Source organism: Eptesicus fuscus, chromosome 11 (assembly GCF_027574615.1).
Source record: "Eptesicus fuscus isolate TK198812 chromosome 11, DD_ASM_mEF_20220401, whole genome shotgun sequence".
Lineage (NCBI taxonomy): Eukaryota > Metazoa > Chordata > Mammalia > Chiroptera > Vespertilionidae > Eptesicus > Eptesicus fuscus.
In genome coordinates, this window is record NC_072483.1 from 12737049 (window position 1) to 12760699 (window position 23651).

A 23651-nucleotide genomic window follows, 5' to 3' on the forward strand; every position below is an offset into this window, starting at 1 on the left:
TGTTCAGAAATACACTGCATGTGTACAATATTAACACACTGAAAATGCAAAATGAGGCTTAGTAGAAGAAAGGCCAGTGGTGAAATATGTAAATGCCTGTGATGTTGGTGGTTAAGAGAACCGAGCCTCAAAAAAAAATATTTTGAGACGGTAGAAGCAGGTGAGGAAAAAAAAATAAAGGAGCAGCAATATTGTCTGCACTCCCGTTCTAACCTTGAGGATCATAAAGGTCAGGGCTGTGGGACTGGACCAAGAATGTGAAGGTCACGTAGAGTTGGCTCTCCCCAAGCCATGTCAAAAAAAACCCTGCAGAATGTTTCATCCTCTCATTAAGCTATGTAATGGCCATGGAGAAATCAATCTGTGTAGAGAGATCCTGGCACACTGCTTACCTGTACAGCTGCCTCCCTTGGGGGGAAGACTCCGTGCTCAGAAAGTAACTGCCCAGGAAAGAAAATAACACAAGCATCAGGCACAAATCAACATCTGCCATGCTGTTTTCACTTGAATTTTTGTACTGTCCAGAATAGAAGAGCTTTTTAGTTATTAACCACAAAACTTTGATACAGGATTTAGATCCATTTGGGAAATATATACTTTTTCTTAAAATATTATCACACTTTTTATGATCTCTCTCAATCTCTCTGCATATGGGTGTGTGTGTGTGTGTGTGTGTGTGTGTGTGTGTGTGTGTGTATTTGTGCAAGTGTCTGTATAAGTGTCTCTTTAGGTGATGGATAGAGAGAGTCTTTAAAGAAAAGGTTGCTACATGACCAAGTTGTTTGGACTAACACCACAGTTGGCAAAACATAAATCTGGCAGAAAATACTGCAGTTGACAACCCTGACTTCCAACCTGACTATAGAACCAGAACATGCTTACATTTTTTGAGTAGTTTCATCATATGCCAAGATCTTTATCACTTCCCAGTTTCCTGATGTTAGATGCCGCACGGTAATTTGCTCACTTTTACTCTGCAAACAAATAGAAATGATTAAGTTTTTTAAGATTTAAAGAGTATCTCTCTGGTCAACACAACAGTCGTAACTGCCTGTGTCACTTTTAATTCTTTAATTCTCAACTAACATTTGGTTTCTCATTTACCACCTAACCAATGTACTCATATTTATATAAACACTAGAGGCCCGGTGCACGAAATTCATGCACGGGGGTGTGTGTCCCTCAGTCTAGCCTGCACCCTCTCCAATCTGGGACCCCTCGAGGGATGTCCGACTGCCCGTTTAGACCCAAATCCTATCTAAACGGGCAGTCGGCCCGATCCTGGTAGGATCAGGCCTAAATGGGCAGTCAGACATCCCTCTCACAATCCAGGACTGCTGGCTCCCAACTGCTCACCTGCCTGCCTTCCTGATTGCCCTTAACCACTTCTGCCTGCCAGCCTGATCACCCTCTAACCACTCCCCTGCCAACCTGATTGATGCCTAACTGCTCCCCTGCCAGCCTGTTTGCCCCTAACTGCCCTCCCCTGCAGGTCTGGTCCCCCCCTAACTGCTCTCCCTTGCAGGCCTGGGTCCCCACCCAACTGCCCTCCCTTGCAGGCCCGGTAGCCCCCAACTTCCCTCCTCTGCAGGCCTGGTCACCCCTAACTGCCCTCCCCTGCAGGCCTGGTCCCCCCTGAACTGCTCTCCCTTGCAGGTCTGGGTCCCCCCCAACTGTCCTTCCCTGCAGGCCTGGTAGCCCCCAACTTCCCTCCCCCCTTGCAGGCCTGGTGCCTGTCAACTGCCCTCCCCTGCTGGCCTGATCGCCCACAACTGCTCTCCCTTGCAGGCTTGGTCCCTCCCAACTGCTCTCCCTTGCTGGCCATCTTGTGGTGGCCATCTTGTGTCCACATGGGGGCACCCATCTTTGACCACATGAGGGCAGCCATCTTGTGTATTGGAATGATGGACAATTTGCATATTACTCTTTTATTAGATAGGATAGACCCTAGGAGGGTAGTGCCTTTATTCTTATGCTGCAGGAAAACCATTGAGAAGGTACCTCTAGCAGAGGATCCCCTGTGCATCCTCTGGTCATAGGCTGTCATCTTGGCATTTGGGACTGACATAGGACTTTGATAAGTTTCAACTAAATGATTGACAGCTGTGAGGTATGGACAGCTTTAAATAAAACATTTCAGGACAAACTTTATTCTAAATAAACGCTAAGGGTTGTATACTTTTGACCTTCACACCACGTGCTATTTTCAATCAGTAATTTATTTCTGAGAATAATCCAGGTTGATGCTTATAGCCATAGTTTACTTTCACTGTTACATGGTATTTTATTGTATAAATATAGCATAATTTATCTGTTGCTTATTTTTTACAGTTGAGTGTTTCCACATTTTTGCTTTTTAAAACAAGTTGCCTAAAACAGTTTTATTAATGTCTCCTGATGGCCATAGCAGGGTTCTCTTGAGACAAACAACAAGAAATGGGATTGCCTAGGCAGAGGATATAATTAATGTCTTCTACTCAACTAGCTAGTGACAAAGTATTTTCCAAAGTTATAGTGTACCAGCAATACAAGTTTCTCTGCTTCACATCTTTCTCACTTCTGCACCAACAGTTCATTTCATTAGGCTATTTTTTTTCAAACTAATTATTATGAAATTGTAACTCATTTGTTTTGTTTTTATTGAGCAAATATTCAGACCTACAGAAGGTTGAATGAATAGTAGATGAGTATCATACAATTCTTATCTAGATTTACCAAAAGTCAACTTTTGAATACATGCCCTCACTTCTTTTTGCTTGTTTGTTTACTGAATTATTTAGTAGTAATATATATCAGACTATTTCAGCTCTAAATACTTTAATATACATCTCTCAAGATTAAAAATATTTTCTAATATAAGCAAATTGCATATCACACCTATAAATATTCACATTTGTATAATCTAAATACACATCCTATACTCTAATTTTCATAACTGATCCAAGCAACTCAAGTAACTTTTTAGATATTATATCTAAATATAATATTTAGATGTTATATCTATATATATATATATATATATATATATATATATAAAACCTTTCTTTTTTTTTTTTAAACATATTTTATTGATTTTTTTTTCAGAGAGGAAGGGAGAGGGACAGAGAGCTAGAAACATCGATGAGAGAGAAACATCGACCAGCCACCTCCTGAACACCCCCTACCGGGGATGTACCCGCAACCAAGGTACATGCCCTTGACCGGAATCGAACCTGGGACCCTTCAGTCCGCAGGCCGACAATCTATCCACCGAGCCAAACCGGTTTCGGCAAAACCTTTCTATGTGTTGGTAAAAATCTATATTTGACATTTTCCTAAATTGTCTATTTCTTATTCTAAACATCTAGCCATTTAAGGTCAACAAAAAGCATATGACTTCTTAACTTTTTATATACTTTCTCTTGTTGCATTATAACACTTTACAAGTATTTGTTGAATAAAAATATAAATGCAGAGATGAAACAGAATTTCTGAGACTTGAGACAGGCACTTCCCAAAGGGACAGGAATTTTGAAAATCACATATTTTATTCCAAATTCTTACAGGACAACCTCCCACTGATGGTTCACCTTACTCATTTCCAGATCCTACTTAGAATGATCCAATGGCAGGACACTAACATTTCAAGGTGTTAATTCACATTTTGTACCCAAATTCAAGAATAAAATATCTCAAAACAGTAAAAAGTAAAACTTTGCTCAATATGTGAACTTATCTGGAGATGCTTTTGGTTCACAGATTTCTTGGTTGATTATATTTTCTGTTTTTCAGAGAATGTGTGTATATGTTTTGAACACAGACAAGGGCCACATTAAAAGTGATCATGAGAAAATATTCAATGCTTTGGAATTCCTGAACCCAATGTTTTCAAGAATATACTTTGTGCATTATTCACTTCAGTCATGCATCTAGAATCAAATTAGGATGCTTCTAAATCTAGAACCAAGAGAACTCTTGCTGAAAGTCATTATAATGGCCACACAACCTTTGGATTTTACTTCAAACATATGTAACTGCTCTGCTCATTTTCTCTCTACTAGGGCAAATCTGGGCTGAGGAATAAGTCTGAACAACATTTCACATATAATGGCATAGATTATCTTTTATAGTTATATGTTTATAGTTATGACTCATGATATTTTCCATTAATATACAAGGGATTGTATCATGGCAGTGAGCATGTTAAGTTTGATCTGGACTCTATGTATAAAATCCCAATACCAATCAGAGCATTGTAGACAATCAGACTGTAAATCCAAAATAAATATGAATGTACTTAACTATCTTTATGAGAGGGTGTCTGTACCTCAATTTGTTTTTCATCCACCTTCAGCAGATAAACAACCACAGGCAAGATAATTTAACAAAACAAGAAAGAATAATCATTTTTACTCCAAAATAATCATTCTTTCTGTGTTACCATGCTATTTATTTATTATATTAACTTGTTTGAGCAGAAACACTGATTGTGACAATTAAATCATAGTTGACTTTTGACAAGGACAATAGGACAATACACTTTAAGTTGAACTCATTTCAGTTTTAGTTTTAAAATAAACAGCAATAAAATGAATCATTTCATTCATTCTCAAAAGAGGGCTGAAAATCTAGGATGAAGATAGTGTGTGTTTTTATTTAGGACATTAGACATTTGGTGCCTCTCTTTTAACTAGTACAGATTTGATCTTGCTCACTAAAATTAAATATTAATTGTATATTCCTATTTACAAATTGGAAGTGCATTGGTATCAGTAAAAGTTTAACAATGCACTTGATTTTTACCTGATCACACAGTTCATTCAAATTTCTTATATTATATTCTGTTTAACTTTTAGAGCACCTAGATAAGGGAAATATTGTAGTGCTTAAAAATAGCATGCTTTAATTTACTGTCTATTCATCATATGAGGTGAACTAATTGTTTTCAGACAATGTCCTAATCAGATACAGCAGTGCAATTTAATGAAAAATTGTATTGGGTTGATTAGGTGGTAGAATTATGGATGAGGAATTCTATTTTCTACAGTATTTGTAATGAATAAACATTCAAAATTGTTTCCAGTGAAATCATCAGCTATCATGAGCAAAATGTGGTAAGGCTGCATAGCAGAAGCAAGTGGATTCACCAATATAATTTTTCTCTTAACACAATTTGGGAAGATGACAGGGCAATCACTTATGCTTATGAATCTGGACCACTTAACAAAATTGAAACACGGCTTCTTATCTCAGACTAGAGGCCCAATGCACAAAATTCATGCACACAGGGGTTCCTTCAGCTGACCTCCGCCCTCTCACAGTCCAGGAGCCCTTGGGGGATGTCTGACTGATGCCTTAGGCCTGTTTCCCCCAGGGAGCGGGCCTAAGCCAGCAATCAGACATAGGCTCCCGCCACCGCCACTGCACTCCACCAGCTGTGAGCCAGCTTCTGGCTGAGTGGCACTCCCACTGTGGGAGTGCACTGATCACCAGGGGGCAGCTCCTGCATTGAGCATCTGCCCCCTGGTGGTCAGTGCACGTCATAGTGACCGGTCGTTCTGCCATTGAGCCAAAACTGGCTCTCTGACATCCCCCGAGGGGTCCTGGATTGCAAGAAGGTGCAGGCCAGGCCAAGGGACCCCACTGGTGCACGATCAGGGCCAGGGAGGGATGCAGGAGGTTGGCCAGTTGGGGAGAGTCCACGGGAGGGTTCCAGGGCATATCCAGCCTGTCTCGCTCAGTCCCGATCGGCCAGACCCCAGCAGTAAGCTAACCTTCCAGTCAGAGTGTCTGCCCCCTGGTGGTCAGTGCATTTCATAGAGAGCAGTTGAGAAGCCTTAGCATATCATTAGCATATTTCGCTTTGATTGGTTGAATGGACGTCCGGACAAACCGGACACTTAGCATATTGGGCTTTTATTATATAGGATGTGAGAAAAAAAGTGGCCATGTATTTGAAGAAAAAAACCTTTCTCCTGACTGTTGGCTGCATTGCAGGATGTAGGATGTAATAGTTTCAGATATGGTAATTCACAAGTTAGAAGTCTAAATAAAAATGCTATGGGGTATATGGAAAGGGAAAATATCAGAAGTGATCAAAAGTTTAATAGTATGAGGTAAAAGAAGTTTTGCAGAGATCCCAGAAATCGACCCAAGCCATTACACTCATTAATATTTGACAAAGGAGGCAAGAGCATACATTGGAGTGAGGACAGTCTCTTGAATAAATGGTGTTGGGAAAATTGGACAGATATATGCAAAAAATGAAACTAGACCACGAACTTAAACTATACACAAAAATAAACTAAAAATGGAAAAAAAGACTTGAATGTAAGTTATGAACCCATAAAAATCCTAGAAAAAAACCATAGTCAGCAAAATCTGAGACATCTCTCCTAGCTATATGTTTACTGATACAGCTCCTAGGGCAAAGGAAACTAAGGAGAAAATATACAAATGGGACTACATTAAAATAAAAATTTTCTGCACAACAAAAGAAACCATAAACAAAAATTTGACAATGATACATCTGATAATATCCAAAATATATAAGATACTGATACAACTTAACAAAAGGAGGGCAAACAATCCAATTAAAAAATGGGCAAAGGATCTAAATAAACACTTCTCCAAAGGAGACATACAGATGGCCAAGAGACATATGAAAAATTGCCCAAAGTCACTAATCATCGAAGAGATGCAAATTAAAATGACAATGAGGTATCACCTCACACCTGTCAGAATGGCTACCATCAACAAATCAAGAAATGACAAGTGCTGGCGAGGATGTGGAGAAAAGGGAACCCTAGTGTACTGCTGGTAAAAATGAAGACTGGTGCAGCCATTATGGAAAACAGTATGGAGTTTCAACAAATTAAAAATGGAACTGCCATTTGACCCAATGATCCCACTTCTAGGAATATATCCTAAGAAGCCTGAAACACCAATCAGAAAGGATATATGCACCCCTATGTTCATAGCAGCACAATATATAATAGCTAAGAACTGGAAATAGCCCAAGTGCCCATCAGTAGATGAGTGGATAAAAAAGCTGTGTTACATTTACACCACGGAATACTATGCAGCAGTAAAAAAAAAAAAAAAAAAAATGGATAATTTACCCTTTGAGATAGCATGAGGGTACCTGGAGAGTATTATGCTAAGTGAGATAAGCCAATCAGAGAAAGAAAAGTGTCACATGAGTTCACTTATATGTGGAATCTAATGAACAAAATAATCTAATGAACCGAGTGTATCCAGAGACATAGAAGCATGGAACAGAGTGCAAAATCTCAGAGGGAAGGCGGGGCAGGGTGGGCGGGTGGGAAGAGATCAACCAAAGAACTTGTATGCATACATGCATAACCCATGGACATAGACAATAGGGTGGTAAAGGCCTGGGGTGGGGCATGGGGGTGGGCTAGAAGAGGTCAATGGGGGACACCGGGGGACATATGTAGTACTTTCAACAATAAATATTTTTTTAAAAATAAATAAACAAAAGGACTTGGTTTGATTCAGAAATTACATAAACTAATATTAATAATGCATACTCTACTCAGAAGAACAATTAACTTAGTATATAGACTTTTTGAAAAAGCCAATTTTTATTTTTATTAATTTGTCTTTATGAAATATATAAAAGTAGATAAAATACTCACAAATTCTGCTTACACATGTTTAATTGAAAGTAATATAGATATATAAATAACTATATACATATTTAGAAATATTTACTTTTAATCAAAATTAAATAAATGATCCATAATATAAATAAGCTTAACATATACTATCTATAATCATAACAAAATGCTACTAAATTAAACACTGAATATAATGATTTAATATGTCAACTAAATATTAATATTGTAACAAATTATTTTTTAAATTATTTAGAATTATGGGAAACGTAGGCTTTAGATCAAAATTTAAAATATAAAAATATAAGGATGAAATAATGTAGTTTACATAAAATTACAATCATAAGAAGACTGGAAGAGAATAAGTGCATTCCTTTTTTATTTTTTGGAATTACTTTAAGAAAAATCACTTTTGTAAATGAGAATTAAACATTAAAATATTTGTAATGCAAAACCACCACTCTCTATAATGAAAATATCCTGAAAGCACAAATGTACCTTTTATGGTCTCTAATTATGATTTTCATCTATTCACTGATTGTGTAAGAGAGCAAAATGTTGGCAAATTTTACTAGTTTTGTTTAGCCAGATACTTCAAACAGATAAATATATTCTCAGTTAAAGGGACGTTCTCAAATATAGCTAAGCATGAAGTACTTATAGCTAAGCATCAAGGTGCTTCCTGACTGCCAGCGGCCAGGTTCTCTTCTTGTCACTTCTCACTTTCTGGGCACATTGATTTTAAGTGGAATCCTCTAGCATGCCAAGGGAGGGAGAGAGAGTAGAAGTCATCAATGTTGATATGCATTACTCTTAAGCTGTAAATTACTATACCATATTTGTAAATCATCATACTATTTTCAGAGAACCAAGTTGGCACTCCATATCAAAACCTAAACAAATACATATGTGCACATATGGTTTGTCTAGGTATCTTTCAACATCTATAAATATATTCTTGTAGGAATTATTATAAACAAAAATAAGTATTGAGGCATAATAATGTTATGGCTAAATAAATTATAATATTAAAATATTAGAAATAACTTTATGATGATTAAAATGCATTGTTATATATTTACTTGATGGAATGTTGCACAACTATTAAAATCACATTTAAGAATGATATGTGACCGGCCAGTGTCACTCAGTGGTTGAGCGACAACTCATGAACCAGGAAGTTATAGTTTGATTCCAGGTCAGGCACATACTTGGGTTGCAGGTTTTATCTCCAGTAAGGGATGTGCAGGAGGCAGCCAATCAATGATTGTCATCATTGATGTTTCTATCTCTCTCTCCCTCTTCCTTCCTCTCTCTACAATCAATAAAGACATATTAAAAAAAGAAAATTATATAAGTATAAAGATTACATGTACATGATGTGAGAAAATGCTTATACATTATTTTTAAATGTTACAAATCTAGATGCGTATATAATCTTTAAGATTATAATCTTTAAGAGAAAATAATATATTTTAATGTAAGAAGGAATTAGAAATCTAAACCAATTGATTGGCATTGTGAGAGCATGGGGTGATAAGACTATGTTTGATTTTACTCCTTTGTTCAGTTTATGTTGTTTAGAATTTTACAAATGTTTATACTATATACTAGTAGCCCATTTGCAGGAAAATCCTGCAAGCGGCTGTTGTGGTCGCATGCGCTGCCTCTGCTGCCGCCTTTGCGGCCACTGCACCTGCACCCGCTCGCCACTGCTGCCCGCCCCGCTCCGCCCTGTTCCACCCCGCTCCGCCCTGCCCAGGCTTTCCCTCTGGCAGCCACCTTGCTTTCCGCTTTTCCTCCCTCTTCTTTCTAAGTTGTCTTCAGTCTTCACTCCTCCCTCTCTCGGCGTATGCAAATTAACCGCCATCTTTGTTGGGTAATTTGCATACTCACCCTGATTGGCTGGTGGGTGTGGCTTTGGCTGGTGGGCGTGACTTGGGCGTAGCGAAGGTGCGGTCAATTTGCATATTACTATTTTATTAGGTAGGATGTGTCAATATGGAAATCATATACAACTCATAAAAGAGCTTTTTTTTGTTAGCTATTAAAAATTGAAACAATGGGATTCAAACTACTAAAATTGTGTGTGTGTGTATAACTTAGGTATAAACTGTGTTTACCTAAGATCTAACCTCTGACTCATTAACAAAGTAAATTCATTTTAGCCATATCTTGAAAATATCTAAACAATTGCACAGTCATGTTTATTTCTCAATGATGCAAAGCACAAATTCTCTGAACTGCACCCAGAATAGATACAAATGTTTCTACTTCAATGAAACCTTCGCTATATTCTTCATATAGAAGAACAAAGTAAACACATCTGCTCTATGAAGTTGTTCTGAACATTTCAGAAATAATGAGTTAGACTGCACATCAGGATGGTTTGAGTGGAGGACCAAGGGTATTTCTTCCCAAGAATTACAAATAAACTTTGTTAGCAGCATAAATATATTGATTCCTACATGTAACATCATCAGCCTCTCCCAATTCCACACTTTTTAAAAGATACTGTTTATCTGCATAAGTTTTTGAATAAGTTGTACATTAGGGAGCTACATATAGTATAAAGATGTCTTATACATATTTCCCTATTTTTGAGTATATCTTAAGATATTCACAATTTCTTGAATATAAAAGACCGTGATTTAAAAATGCAATGTCACAGTCATTTGGAAGATTTGGAAAGTGTTATTTATATTTTAGGAAAAATATCTCTGTGGTAGTTATATTAGAAAAACATCATTAGTTAGCAAAAGGGAAAACAATTTGCTAGTAAAGCTTCCTTCAGTTCAACACAGAAGGAAAACTTTCCTTAATCCCACCTGTCTCATATAACCATTTAATAGTTAGATATTGAATCACCAAAATGTTTATTCTCATAACAATGTGTACATTTATTTAGAACATAAATATCATGTTATATGTTAGTCTACAATCTGTTTTTCAAACTTAATGATATACTATGCAAATTAATATACATTTCTCCTGTGGAAATTAAATATGTTCCTAATTATTTATTACAGCTTTCATCAAAATTAAAGTTAAAACATGACACTTATTTTAATAGTGCAGACCTTAGATAAGTGTTTGATTTTAAGCTATTGGCACAGATTTTGAGAATTCAAAGCACTGAGATGTGCAATATAAATACACATACATATATATAAATATATATGTATATATAAATATATATATATAAAATGATAAAATGATGAGAATATACATAAGACTTGAAGAGTCTAACATAAAAGTATTCAGTTTGTTTAGAGACTTTTGCAACATTGATATTTACTCTATATTTTGTAGGTATGAAATTGATTCTTGATTAGTTAGTTTGTACAACTCTCATAGAAGATTCCAATTTAAAGCATAGATACACTATTATTTATCTTTACAAATTGTCTTTTTAACTATGAGACTGTGATATTAATATATTTGAATTTAAAAGAAACAATTTCTCATGAACATTTGTAATTGACAATTAGATTTAAATTGACTCATTAATCTTGTCATATTTGAAATACTTGTTAATTCAGTGACTTTTTGTAATTAGATAAACTGTTTAAACTATTAACATTCACTTGAAACTTAGAGAAAAAAACACACAAAACATTTCCCATCTTTTAGTTTGGGAATCCATAAAAATATAACTGCACTATATTTTCTTATGTGGGTACACCATACTTTATTCAACTATTCAATTTCTGATGGCCATTTAGGTTGCTTCAACTAATTAAAACTTTTATAACCCTTTGTAAGTATTACTTGTACAAAATAGGTAATATGTATTTGTTGAATAAACAAACAAACAAACAAAAACCCTCTAGATTTTCTATAGTCTTTGAAAGTAGAAGTTAGGTACTGTTAGTTTATTAAATTCTAAATATCAAGCCCTCAACTCATAGCACACTTGGTATCTTGCTGAATTCTGTTGGATGTTGAAACTGTTTTGTGAGAAGGCACAGCTTGGATTATGGCTATGAATTAGCATTCCTTTTCCTAAAGCGTCCCGAGTTGGATATATGGCTGGGCTCCCAGGCATTAACTGTAGGTTCAGAATGGCGACCAGAGTTGGGCCTTCATGAACATGATCTCAATGAAACCAAACCACAGAAGAAGCACTTACCTGGACGAGGAACATGGCTATGTGGTGAAATTCCCCACGGCCCCCTTGCTTAACAGGAACTGTCATAAAGAATTTGCTGCCGTCTCTAGAAAACACGGGCTCCTCATCCTGAAATGTAGAAGGGACATTACAATCTCACATGGCATAGGATATTTGTGTGGCCAACTATTGCTAAAGCAGGCAGGGTGTAGACCAGCTTTTATTTTAGAATTTGTTTCGAAAATGGTCAAAAAGTGTATATTGATATATATCTTAAGTGAACTCAGTGCATTGTGTATATGTGTGTGTTTGAGTGATGGGAAGAATGGGATGTTTCTTAAACACGGGATACATATGATTTACAGTTAAGCTAAAGACAGTTTTTAAATTGGTTCAAAAAGAACTTTCATATATTTTACATAAAATATGGTTATGGTTAGCAATTTATTCTTAAAAAATAAGAAAAATATAAGCACCTTCACCAGTTTATCAAAATAATTTTTTTTAATTTAGAAATTTTTATAATACTTAATATATTTTTCTGAAATCTTTCAGCAACTCTACATACTTGAAGGTACATTTCTAGTGGTGTATACATAAATTTATTAAAAGTAAAAAATCAAAAAGCCACAAAATAGGAAGGAATCTGTTGAAAAACATTTCATTCATATCCCCATCCTTACTGCTCACCCCTCCACAAACCCACATGCCCAGTTGATGATTTTTAAATTAAACTCTAGTGGCATGTTAAATTAAGAAAATTATTTTTTATAATTAAATTATGGAAACAACACATATAGATTGCTTTCTCTTGCTTCAGGGGAAACATTAAGAAAATGGATTTACCTGACTAAACATTGTGTTCTTTCTTATTGGATTACTGAAAGTGATTATACATATGGTATAATGAAAGGCTTCAATAGGATTTCCTCTCTAGGGCTTTAAATGGTTTAAGGCCCTTTTTAGATGATCTGGCCTTCCACTCTTTCTGATCTCATCTTCTTCAATTCTCCTGTTGCCTCTTTGTACATGTTTCTTCTAAATGGCGCCTTTGTGCTATTTATCCCCTATCCAGCTTTCTCTTATCGTTCATACCACTGCTCTACTTCACCTTATCAGAGAGGGGTTTCCTGATTACCTTATGTAAAGGGTGATCGAGGAAGCCAGGTCATTGAACTCTATATGAATCTCTTACATGTGTGGGTGTTTAGGTGCATAGCAGGTAGAGTGCCTATAGAATGGAAGCTCCATGGAGCAGGAACCTGGTATTCTCCATTGCTGTAGCTCCAGAACCTGGGACAGCAGCAGTCATAATTGTGCTTAATAATTATTTCCTGAATGAATAAATAAATTAACTATTTTCATAATCTCAAGAGTCTCATTCTATCTTTATTAGCAAGAATAACCATTGATAAAAATATAAGAATAATATTTTACTTATCTACTTCATGGACATTCATGAAAATATAAGACAATATACTAGTATATGAATAATTTAAAATCTGAAGTAACATACAATTCAAAGGTGGGAAAATTGCATTACTGGGTATATAATAAACTAGAGTCCCGGTGCATGAAATTCATGCACTAAGGGTGTGTGTGGGGGGATCCCTCAGCCCAGCATGCTCCCTCTTACAGTTCAGGAGCCCTCGGGGGATATCTGACTGATGGCTTAGGCTGCAGGGAGTGGGCCTAAGCCAGCAGTCGGACATCCTTAGTGCTGCTGCAAAGACGGGAGAGGCTCCCACCACAGCTGCTGCACTTGCCAGCTGTGATCCCAGCTTCTGGCTGAACAGCACTGACCACCATGGGGCAGCTACTGTGTTGAGCGTCTTCCCCCTGGTGATCAGTGTGCATCATAGCAACCAGTCGTTCTGCTGGTCATTCCGCTGCTCAGTCAATTTGCATATTAGGCTTTTATTATATAGGATACATAACGGTACTTGACTCTAAATCACACCTTTCAATTACGAGAGAATTTATATTTAATTACTTCTCCTCTGGTATATTACTATTTCTCTCTCTTTTTTTCTCTTTTGTAAATCTTAATTTTTGCTAAAACTCAGGAAACAAAATCTATTTCCAAATTTTTCTAGTTAGAGAGTATCTCCTAGTTAAGAAATCTCTTCTCAGAGATTCTAAACTTTTTATTCATCTCTTCCTGGCTTGCAGTGCACTTTCTTATATGCTTGACTTCTCTCACCAGGCAAGTAATAATTAGAGGAATTTTGCAATTTTGTCTTTTTTAGATCTATTGTCTAGGACATAGTAGGTGTCCAAATCATAACTAAATAGATAATGCATGCGTACAATGGACAAAAATATTTATTATATGTATCTCTATCACATTTAGTCCAACCTATTAGCTCCTCCCTTACTCAACATTCTCCATTTGTGTTTTGCTTCAAAAACAAAATGCATTTTTTATACTATGAGAATATCTGAGCATTCCCCCTTCTTATACTAGCCCTCCAAATCTGGTACCTTAAAAATAAATTCCGTAAAGACAGATGAGGACTCTAATCTTTAATGCATAGTTGGGCTTAAAAACTTGCAGCATTAGATGATTTCTAGCTATGAACATACCACTTTAGGCAGAACCCTCTCCTACAATCAAATAAAGAAAGTGGAGCCAACATCACTGTCAATCCTCATGATCTTAAGCAAGTCAGTGTTTATGACACACAGGGCAGTGAATTGGGGATACACTTTATCCCTGACCAAACATTTTATATATTGGTTATCCCAACTGTAAGTCTTTTGAAGCTAGGGCAAACATACCTGCTCTCTGCTCTTCCTGCTCTCCAGAAAGTAAGCATATAATGATTATGGTGCTTCACCTCATAACGACTGTCATTCTCATCTTTTAAATTTAATCAAATTCTAAGTATTTAATGAAATTTCCTTAAGCTTCTGGAGAAAAAGTCAACTGTGACAAACTATCATTTGCATTTGCTTACTGAATAATTGATCACTGGTTTCTTTGCTTAAAAATTGTTTCTATCACACATTCATGAAATTGGTATTTAAAATGTAGATAACAAAATACCAAAAGAGCATGTATTATGTTGGTGTATGTTAGACAATTATGAATGTCACTGGCAATAAAAATTATAGTAAAATATGTTTAATACTCAGGACCATTCAGAGTACACCAATATTCATATATTATTGTTTTTCATTGTTTTTATTTTCAGTATTTAAATTAATTTTGTGAGAGTTTATTATTGGCTACAAAAATCAAGGTTTTTGCCCCAATTTCATTTTGCACATTGCCTAAGAATAAGCAATTGATATTAATATAGATAATAGATAGATATATGATATATACATATGCCTACATGAGAATAATTCAACTAAGCAAAAGTTTAATCTATTTACACATTTTATTTATTTATTCAGAAAATATTTATTGAACTTTTCTTTTAACAAGACTCTATACCAGGCATTTAGTTTACAATGGAGAACAAAAAAAAAAAATGAATATCCTGCCTCTTCTGGTGAACTCAGTAAAAAAAATCACAGAAGTAATTGTGTATTACACAAAAATTACACTTGACTTTAAAATAAATTTTATTGGGGGAAGTGATTTTGTTAGTATGGTTAGAGGAGGTGACTTCTTAAGTAGGTGATTTAAGGTAAGGTTTGTAAAATGAGAAACCTTTACATTAGAAAGTAGTTGAGGGATTTCTCTTCAGAAAAAAATGGTTCGTATAAAGGCCTCATGAGTACAAGAGTTCATGTGTCTAGAATGAAGAAAACAATTGAAAGCAAGGTATGGCACAAAGCTGAAAATACTTTCAATGTAATTCCTTGTAGACCCTTTAAGAATGTTGGTCTTTTTCTGTAGAATAAAAGGATAGAAAAAATTGTTTCAGTTGTGAGAGTGAAGTATGAGGGTGGTTTGGGTAGTGATCAAATCTATATCTCAACAAGGTCATTCAGCCAGCTTGCAGTGTGAGGAACAGATTGGCAGGTGCCTTAGGGGTTGAGCGAGAACCAGTTAAGGAAGAACTGCAGTACCTGTGGTTTAATGCTGGACAGTGTTTGTGAACTGTAGGAAAATAACGTGAAAGTAAGATCAAAGGTGTGGTGATGAATATATGCAGGTAAGGTTGAGAAAGAGTTTAAGAATAGATCTAAGATTTTAATAGCTGGATGGATAACTCTGTCCTTGACTCCTATGATAAGAAGGCATAAGACTGAATAAAAAAGAGATGTGTTCAGTTTGTACCTATGGAGGATGCAATTACTTTTATAGATTTAGGAGGAAATGCCAAGCATGAGTGTAGAAGTTTTAGAATCAGGCAAGCAAGTTGGTTGGAGGTCTCAGGTTATGGGGTGGTAATTGAAACCATAGATATGAATGAGAACTAGGAAGAGAATATAAAATAAAAGATGACTGTAAAGAACAAAACAAATAAACCAAATAAAACACTCCTCTTTGCAAAAAGTAGTGATGGAGTTATTACTTAAATGGGTTCAGACATATGTGGATGATCTACTTGGGTTTACTTCTGAAATGTCCAGTATGAGACCATGTCATAGAGATATTTGATACTTTTTCTTTTGTGATCATTTAGATTCCAGATTCATTTGTGCCACAAACTAAAACTGTGGGCTAGGATATATCTAACAGAGGAAGTGCTCATATGAATATTTCCACAGAACCAATTTATTGGGCAATCTGAGCACTGTTAATGGTTTCTATTTTTTTTTTCTTTCATCTGCACGAAAGTTTACTTATATGAATGATCCCAACAATGGACAATTGTTATTCTGCAACTTATATCCTATAATAAACAAGAAATATTTTCATAAACATGCCATAAAAATGCTGTCATAAATATTTTCATGGAAAAGACTCAGTTAAACATGTAAAGCCTTAAAATTATATTTCTAAAATAACTTTGGAAAGGTATCAAATTACAAATGGGTGAACTGGATGTGCACAATGGCCAAAATGTGACATAAAGAAACCAACTATACCATACCTGCTTGGAGAGCCACGTATCTGATGTCATCTCATATTTCTGAAACAGAATCATTAACTTTATGAAGCATCTAAAGACCAAAATGAGCATGCATCAATTTAACAAGTTTTACAGTGTTATTTCAGGCATTTTTTTTCTCTCTCCTCACATGGTGAAATAACATGAATTAAACTGAATAAATAATTATAAAATTGGGATTAAATGATCATTTAATTATGAAGTCTTTTCTTTAGGGAACTCCTTCAGAATCCTCAGTAGTATATTACTATGATAACAGATCATTTTCCAGGTCTCTTCCCTCACCTCACTCTAGCTGTTTTGAACCACTAGACACTGTCTCTTTTCACCTCTAGGCATCAGCAGGAAAGAAAATTATTAAGTCCTTCAAAAGAATTGGGCAAATAACCAGGAATAAAACTAAAAGGTAGACATTCTTTCAATATTCAATCACCTCTTCACCATAGTCATACACATTTGTAATGACAAAAATGTTATGTTCTTTTAAAATAATCTTGCAAACAATAAAAACCAAAATCATATTTCAAAAAGAGAAATTACATTAAAATAATCTCAAGAAAAATATTTATAGGTTAAAAAAGTTCAGCATCACTGTTTACATGTAGTAATTTATGAAATATCTTGTCATTTTCTGGAAAAAATTATTCTATAAGAAAAGTATGAAGAAAAGATTCATTTATAAAATGTCAATTGAAAATTTTCTTCCTCTTTATTTCTCCTTATACGAACCTCAGCAATAACCCATATCCTATCTAATAAAAGAGTAAAATGCAAATTGACCACATCTCCGCTACACCCAAAAGCCACACCCACCAGACAATCAGGAGCAAGTATGCAAATTAACCCAACCAAGATGGCTGCAGCCACTGAGAGAGCAGGAGGCTTGGGTTTCCCCGGCAATGGAGGAAGCCAAGCTTTCCACCTGCCCTAGCCGGCAGAAACCTCCACTCAAGGCTACAAAGTTTCAATTACAGAAGATAAATAAATCCCAACAAAAATGGCTGTAGCCACAGAGCAAGCAGGAGGCTTGGCTCTGCTCAAGGCTACAAAGTTTCAATTATAGAAGATAAATAAATCCCAGATACCAGGGACTCCACTTGGGTTGCCAGGGGGCGTAGCTGGCCTGCAAACCACCACAGGCCCCTCACCCAGGCCACCTCACACCCCAAGGGAACCCCCACCCTGCTCTGGGACACCCTTCCAGGCAAACCAGCCTGCCCCCAACTGTGCACCAGGCCTCTATCCTATCTAATCCTATCTAATAAAAGAATAATATGCAAATTGACCATCACTCCAACACACAAGATGGCTGCCCCCATGTGGTCAGAGATGACTGCACCCATGTGGACACAAGATGGCTGCCACAACATGGCCAGCAGGGGAGGGCAGTTGGGAGGGACCAGGCCTGCAAGGGAGGGCAGTTGGAGGCGATCAGGCCAGGAGGGGAGAGCAGTTGTGGGGAACCAGGCCTGTAGGGGAGGGCAGTTGGAGGAGACTAGGCCTGCAGGAGAGGTCAGTTAGGAGTGACTAGGTCGGCAGGGGATAGCAGTTAGGGGCAATCAGGTTGTCAGGGGAGCAGTTAGGCATCAATCAGGCTGGCAGGGGAGTGGTTAGGGGGTGATCAGGCTGGCAGGCAGAAGCGGTTAGGGTCAATCATGGCGATGACGCAAGCATTCTGTCCCACCCCCGGCCGCTCGGTGCCTGTGTATGCAAATTAACTGGCCGTCTTTGTTTGGTTAATTTGCATACTCACTCCTGATTGGCTGGTGGGCGTCACAAAGGTATGGTCAATTTGCATCTTTCTCTTTTATTAGAGTAGATAGTATTCCATTGTGTAAATGTACCATAGTTTTTAATCCACTCATCTGCTGATAGGCACTTAGGCTATTTCCAAGTCTTAGCTATTGTAAATGGTGCTGCTATGGAAATAGGGGTGCATATACACCCCAAGAGGAGACTCCATCTATGAATGGGACAATGACATTCAAGACCCAACAGCATCAGGAAAATCCAAATATCTCATGTAGGGGGCCTTCGTAGAACACCCAGCCCAGGAGATATGAGAGCATGCACCACTGGTCCCACAAAACATCTACTACATAAGATGAACCCCAAAAATCTGGGTGGCATATCAGTTTGATCTAGTACATAGAAACAATTACAAAGGAACAGGTAAAATGGGGAGACAAAGCAACAATCCCCAAAGAAGGATGGGGAATCACTAGAAATGAAACTAAATGAAATGGAGGCAAGTAATTTGTCAGAGAAAGAATTCAGAATAATGGTTATAAGGATGCTCAAATGTCTGGATCAGAAATACAGACAACTCAATGAAAATTATAAGGAGTTCAATGAGAATTCATCAACATGAGTTAGAATCAAGTGGAAATGAAGAATGACATAGGTGTAATAAAAAACACAATGGAAGGTATAACAGTAGACTAGAAGCTGAACACTGAATCAGTGAGTTAGAAAACAAGGTAGAAAAACACAAGCAGAGATGCAACTGAAAAAAAAATTAAAAAGTAGGAGGAGAGTCTAAGGGAGCTTTGGGACAGCATGAAATGAAACAACATCTGCATAATAGGGAAGCCAGAAGGAGAGGAAGCTGAGCAAGTAATAGAAAACTTGTTTGAAGAAATAATGATAGAAAATGTCCCTGACTTTGGGAAGGAAAAAGTCACACAAGTCTAAGAAGCACAGAGAGTCTCAATCAAGATGAACCCAAAAAGACAATACCAAGACACATCATAATTAAACTGGCCAAACTAAAAGACAAAGAAATAATCTTAAAGGCTGCAAGAGAGAGATAGAGAGTTACCTACAAGGGATCTCCCATTAGACTATTAACTGATTTCTCAACAGAAGCACATCAAGCCAGAAGGGAATGAAATGAAGTATACAAATCAAGGGACTGAATCCAAGAATACTCTATCCAGCAAGTCTATCATTCAAAATGGAATGGGAAATCAGGAGCTTCGCAGACAAAAAAGGTTAAGGGAGTATATTACCACCAAACCAGCAATGCAAGAAATGCTAAATGGACTGTTTTGTTTTGATTTTAATTTTTAAATTACAGTTTTAATTTTTAAAATGCAGTTTCTCTCTTTGATTCTTTTCTCTATGGTATATCTCGTACTTGTACAGGGAAGCAATGAACTAAAGATTTCAGAGGTTCTTTATATAGATTGCTAGAATTCTTCTCTATTTAGCTCCAAATTCTATTACTTATCTTTCAAATTTCAACCATAATAGCCTCAAACTGTGATTCTTCCTGTCTACTTGAAGCAGGGATTCCACTGTGCTTTTCTTGGGCACCATCTCCATTGCACTGTGGTCTCAAAAATGTTACCAATGAGAAGTAATATCTATGCTCATCATGTGTATTAACTTTATTTCACCATTTATTTTTTAATCCTCCTGATGTCCAACATCTGAAAATAGATTTTTAATATTTTTGTACAGTTTTATATTTGATTACAGCAAAGATGCTAGACTGATAACATTTATTCCATCTTGTCCAAAGACAGAAATTTGAAAATTCTGTCATTATGTAATTGGGAATCCTTTACCAAGTACCAAGTATATAACAATTTAAATGGATTACAGTATTTCCTCCACTAAGAACCTTAAAATTACACATACAAAATCTACTACAGTTAATAAATATTGATTACAGAAATCTAAATACAACCTGATTTCAAAACACAGCAGTTCCAAAACCATTTTTTTTTACTATTTTTATTTAATTTAAGGACAGAGATACTGTATGTTATTTTAGAAAAAGAATTTAAACTACAAATAATTGAATTTTGAAATATATTTAAAGAAAGCATGAAAGAAACATTCTATATTCTCAAACTAATCAAAGTAAAAGTATTAAGACTTCCCAAATTTAGAATGACATTATCATGGCTTTGGCTACCCTTTACACTACATAATAATCCTTTAAAAAACCTAATTGTGGAAAGTATTACATATGTCCCTCCCCCCACCCCATATTGACCTCTTCTAGCCTACTCCTCCCCCTGCCCCAGGCCTTCACCACCCTATTGTCTGTGTCCATGGGTTATGCATACAAGTTCTTTGGTTGACCTATTCCTACACCTCTCCCCCATCTTCCCTGGTACATTTACACAATGGAATACTACACAGCTGTAAAAAAGTAAAATAAAAATAAATTACATCATTTTAAGCATACAAGAAAAGTAAATTATACTCACTCTACTACAAGCACCAGTTGTGGTCTCACAGACCGTGAGGATGGAAATGTTCTGCGGTCGGTTTAACCATCTGACCACCGTCTTGGTATTGCTTACCCATTTAACCATTGTGATATAATATTCTCTAGTTGGAAACAAAATTAAAATTTACATTTAGAGCCAGAGAACTTGTATAGTACCAATAATGTACATTGTTATATGTAACAATAAATTAAACACTACAAATATAAGAATATCACATCATAAGAATTTCTATTTATGTATATAAACATATATTTCAAATATTAACATACTAGTAGCCCATTTGCAGGAAGAATCCTGCAAGCGGCCATTGCAGCGGCGGCCGCTGCACCTGCACCAGCGAGCCACTGCCACCCTGCCCCGCCCCACCCCGCCCCGCCCTGCCCCGCCCTGCCCCGCCCAGGCTTTCCCTCTGACAGCCACCTTGCTTTCCGCTTTTCCTCCCTCTTCCTTCTAAGTTGTCTTCAGTCTTCACTCCTCCCTCCCTCAGCATATGCAAATTAACCGCCATCTTTGTTGGGTAATTTGAATACTCAACCTAATTGACTGGTGGGCGTGGCTTTGGCTGGTGGGCATGGCTTGGGCATAGCGAAGGTGCGGTCAATTTGCATATTACTATTTTATTAGGTAGGATATAAATACAAATACATGTCTATGTATGTATATATATGTCTATATCTACATGTGTGCAAATATATATATATTTGCATCTACAAATATACAGAAAATTTGAGAATAAAATTAAAAGTGAATGTTTTCCCAGAAAGAAAATCCTTGAAAAGATAAAAATAATCAAAATACTAGAAATTTATAAATAACTAGAGGCCCAGTGCATGAATTCATTCACAAGTGGGGTCTGGCTGGCCTGGCCCCAATCAGGGCAGATCAGGGCTGGGCCTGTCAGGAGGAGGAGATAGTGGAAGTTTGGCCAATCGAGGTAGTGGGGGCTAATCGGAGGTGGGGCTGGCTGTGGAGAGGGGCTGTGTGTAGTGGGCCAGCCAGCCCTGGCCCCAAATGGGGTGAGGGGACGATTGGGGGCCAGCAGCATGGGGGAGAGGCCGTGGGTGGTGGGCTGGCCCTGCCCCTGATCAGAGTGGGGAGAGCTGATCGAGAATAGAGCTGGCTGGGGGAGGGGGTGCAAGCCAATTGGGATGGTGGGTACCCATTAGGGTGGGGCTGGCTGGGGGAGGGGCCGCAGGCAGTTGGCTGGCTGCCCCACCCCCTATTGAGGGAGGGGAGGGAGATCAGGGACAGGGCTGGCCAGGGGGAGGGGCTGCAGGCCAATCAGGGTGGTGGGGGCCCATCAGGGGTGGGGCCAGCTGGGGGGGAGGGGCTGCAGGTCTATCATGGTGGGGCGGGCTGATTGGGGTGGGACTGGCTGGGGGAAGGGCAGGGGGGCATTTGGCCAGCCAGCCCTGCCCTTGATGGGAGTGGAAGAGTCCAATCAGGGGCAGGCCAGCCAGGGGGAGGGGCAGCGGGAGGTTGGACGGCCAGCCCCATCCCCTGATCGGGCCAGTTTGCTGGCCACAGTGGGCATCATAGTGACCAATCATTCTGGTTGTTATGGCATTATGGTCACTGTCTTTATATATATATAGATTTTATCCTCTCCTTATTAGTAATAATCTATGCGCAAACTAAGTATACTTTTTATAAGCTAGGTTCTATTTTATTTCTTTAAAATATAATCAATAATAAATTCAAAAGGAAAGCTTATTCTTGACAATTATTTTTTATGCATAGCCTCTATGTTATTTCACTCTATGCAGAACTATGAATGGTTTGTTTTAGTGTTTGTCAGCTATGGGCAAAGGGCCAGTCTCAGTCTTATTCATAGTATTGTCTACAATATTTTTTCACTCGTATTTATTTAAAATGAAGGAGAAGAGGGGGTTATTGAATATTTGGTACAGTGAGTATACTAATTTGGGAGGCCTATGATGTCCTCAGACTGGTTGTAGATTGGGAGTTTATGTGTGTTTTTTTATATTTCTTTCACTGTAGATTCTGTTTGGGAATTTACATAGTATATTACACAATTCCCAAGCCAAACAGAAGAAAATGCAACTACCAAAATTGATCCTATTAATAACAACAAAAAAAGCAACAACTTTCCAACCAATGTGCCCAGTTTCCGAATAGATGAGATACTTTAGCAATGGCTTGAAAAGTGCCATCTGTGAGTATGATCTTCAAATTAATCCACCTGGTTTTAATGTGACTTGGGGAAAAAATCACCTGTGGGAGAAAAGCCTTGTGAGACAAATCACCTGTCCTTATACACATCTGGGTTAGACATTCAGCTACATGAATCTTACACTTCTAACATTACTGAGTACCTACTGCTTCCTCTAGCAAACCTGTTAGCTCATCACATTGAAGATGTCAGTAGCAGGGCAAGCATAACTTATCATACAGTGAAGCCTGCAGTATTTTCTTCAACAATCTCTTCAAGACATTAGTCAGCTTTCACAACCCAGCTGAGTCCCTCTTGAAAATTGCCTAGAAACTCAGTCCAATCATTGTGGCAAGTTCCCCAAACAGAGTTAACAAGGCAAGGCAACTTCAAATCAAATATGCAACTGGTTTAGGATTACTCTTTGCCCAAATCAGTGGGTGTTGCATTTCTTCAAAGAATTACGTCCTGTTCATTTTTATTTTGTTT

At 37.3% G+C, this 23651-nt stretch overlaps 1 protein-coding gene across 1 annotated transcript in view; it reads right to left on the minus strand.

Annotated features, from left to right (window-relative positions):
• DPP10 (dipeptidyl peptidase like 10) overlaps positions 1-23651 on the minus strand; it is a 666829-nt gene that overhangs the window by 49278 nt on the left and 593900 nt on the right. The window contains exons 11-15 of the mRNA XM_054723381.1: positions 20966-21089; positions 16725-16763; positions 11752-11859; positions 883-974; positions 393-440 (exon numbers count right to left, since the gene is read on the minus strand). Of these exons, the coding sequence (XP_054579356.1) occupies positions 393-440; positions 883-974; positions 11752-11859; positions 16725-16763; positions 20966-21089 (411 nt within the window). The remainder of the gene's footprint in view (positions 1-392; positions 441-882; positions 975-11751; positions 11860-16724; positions 16764-20965; positions 21090-23651) is intronic.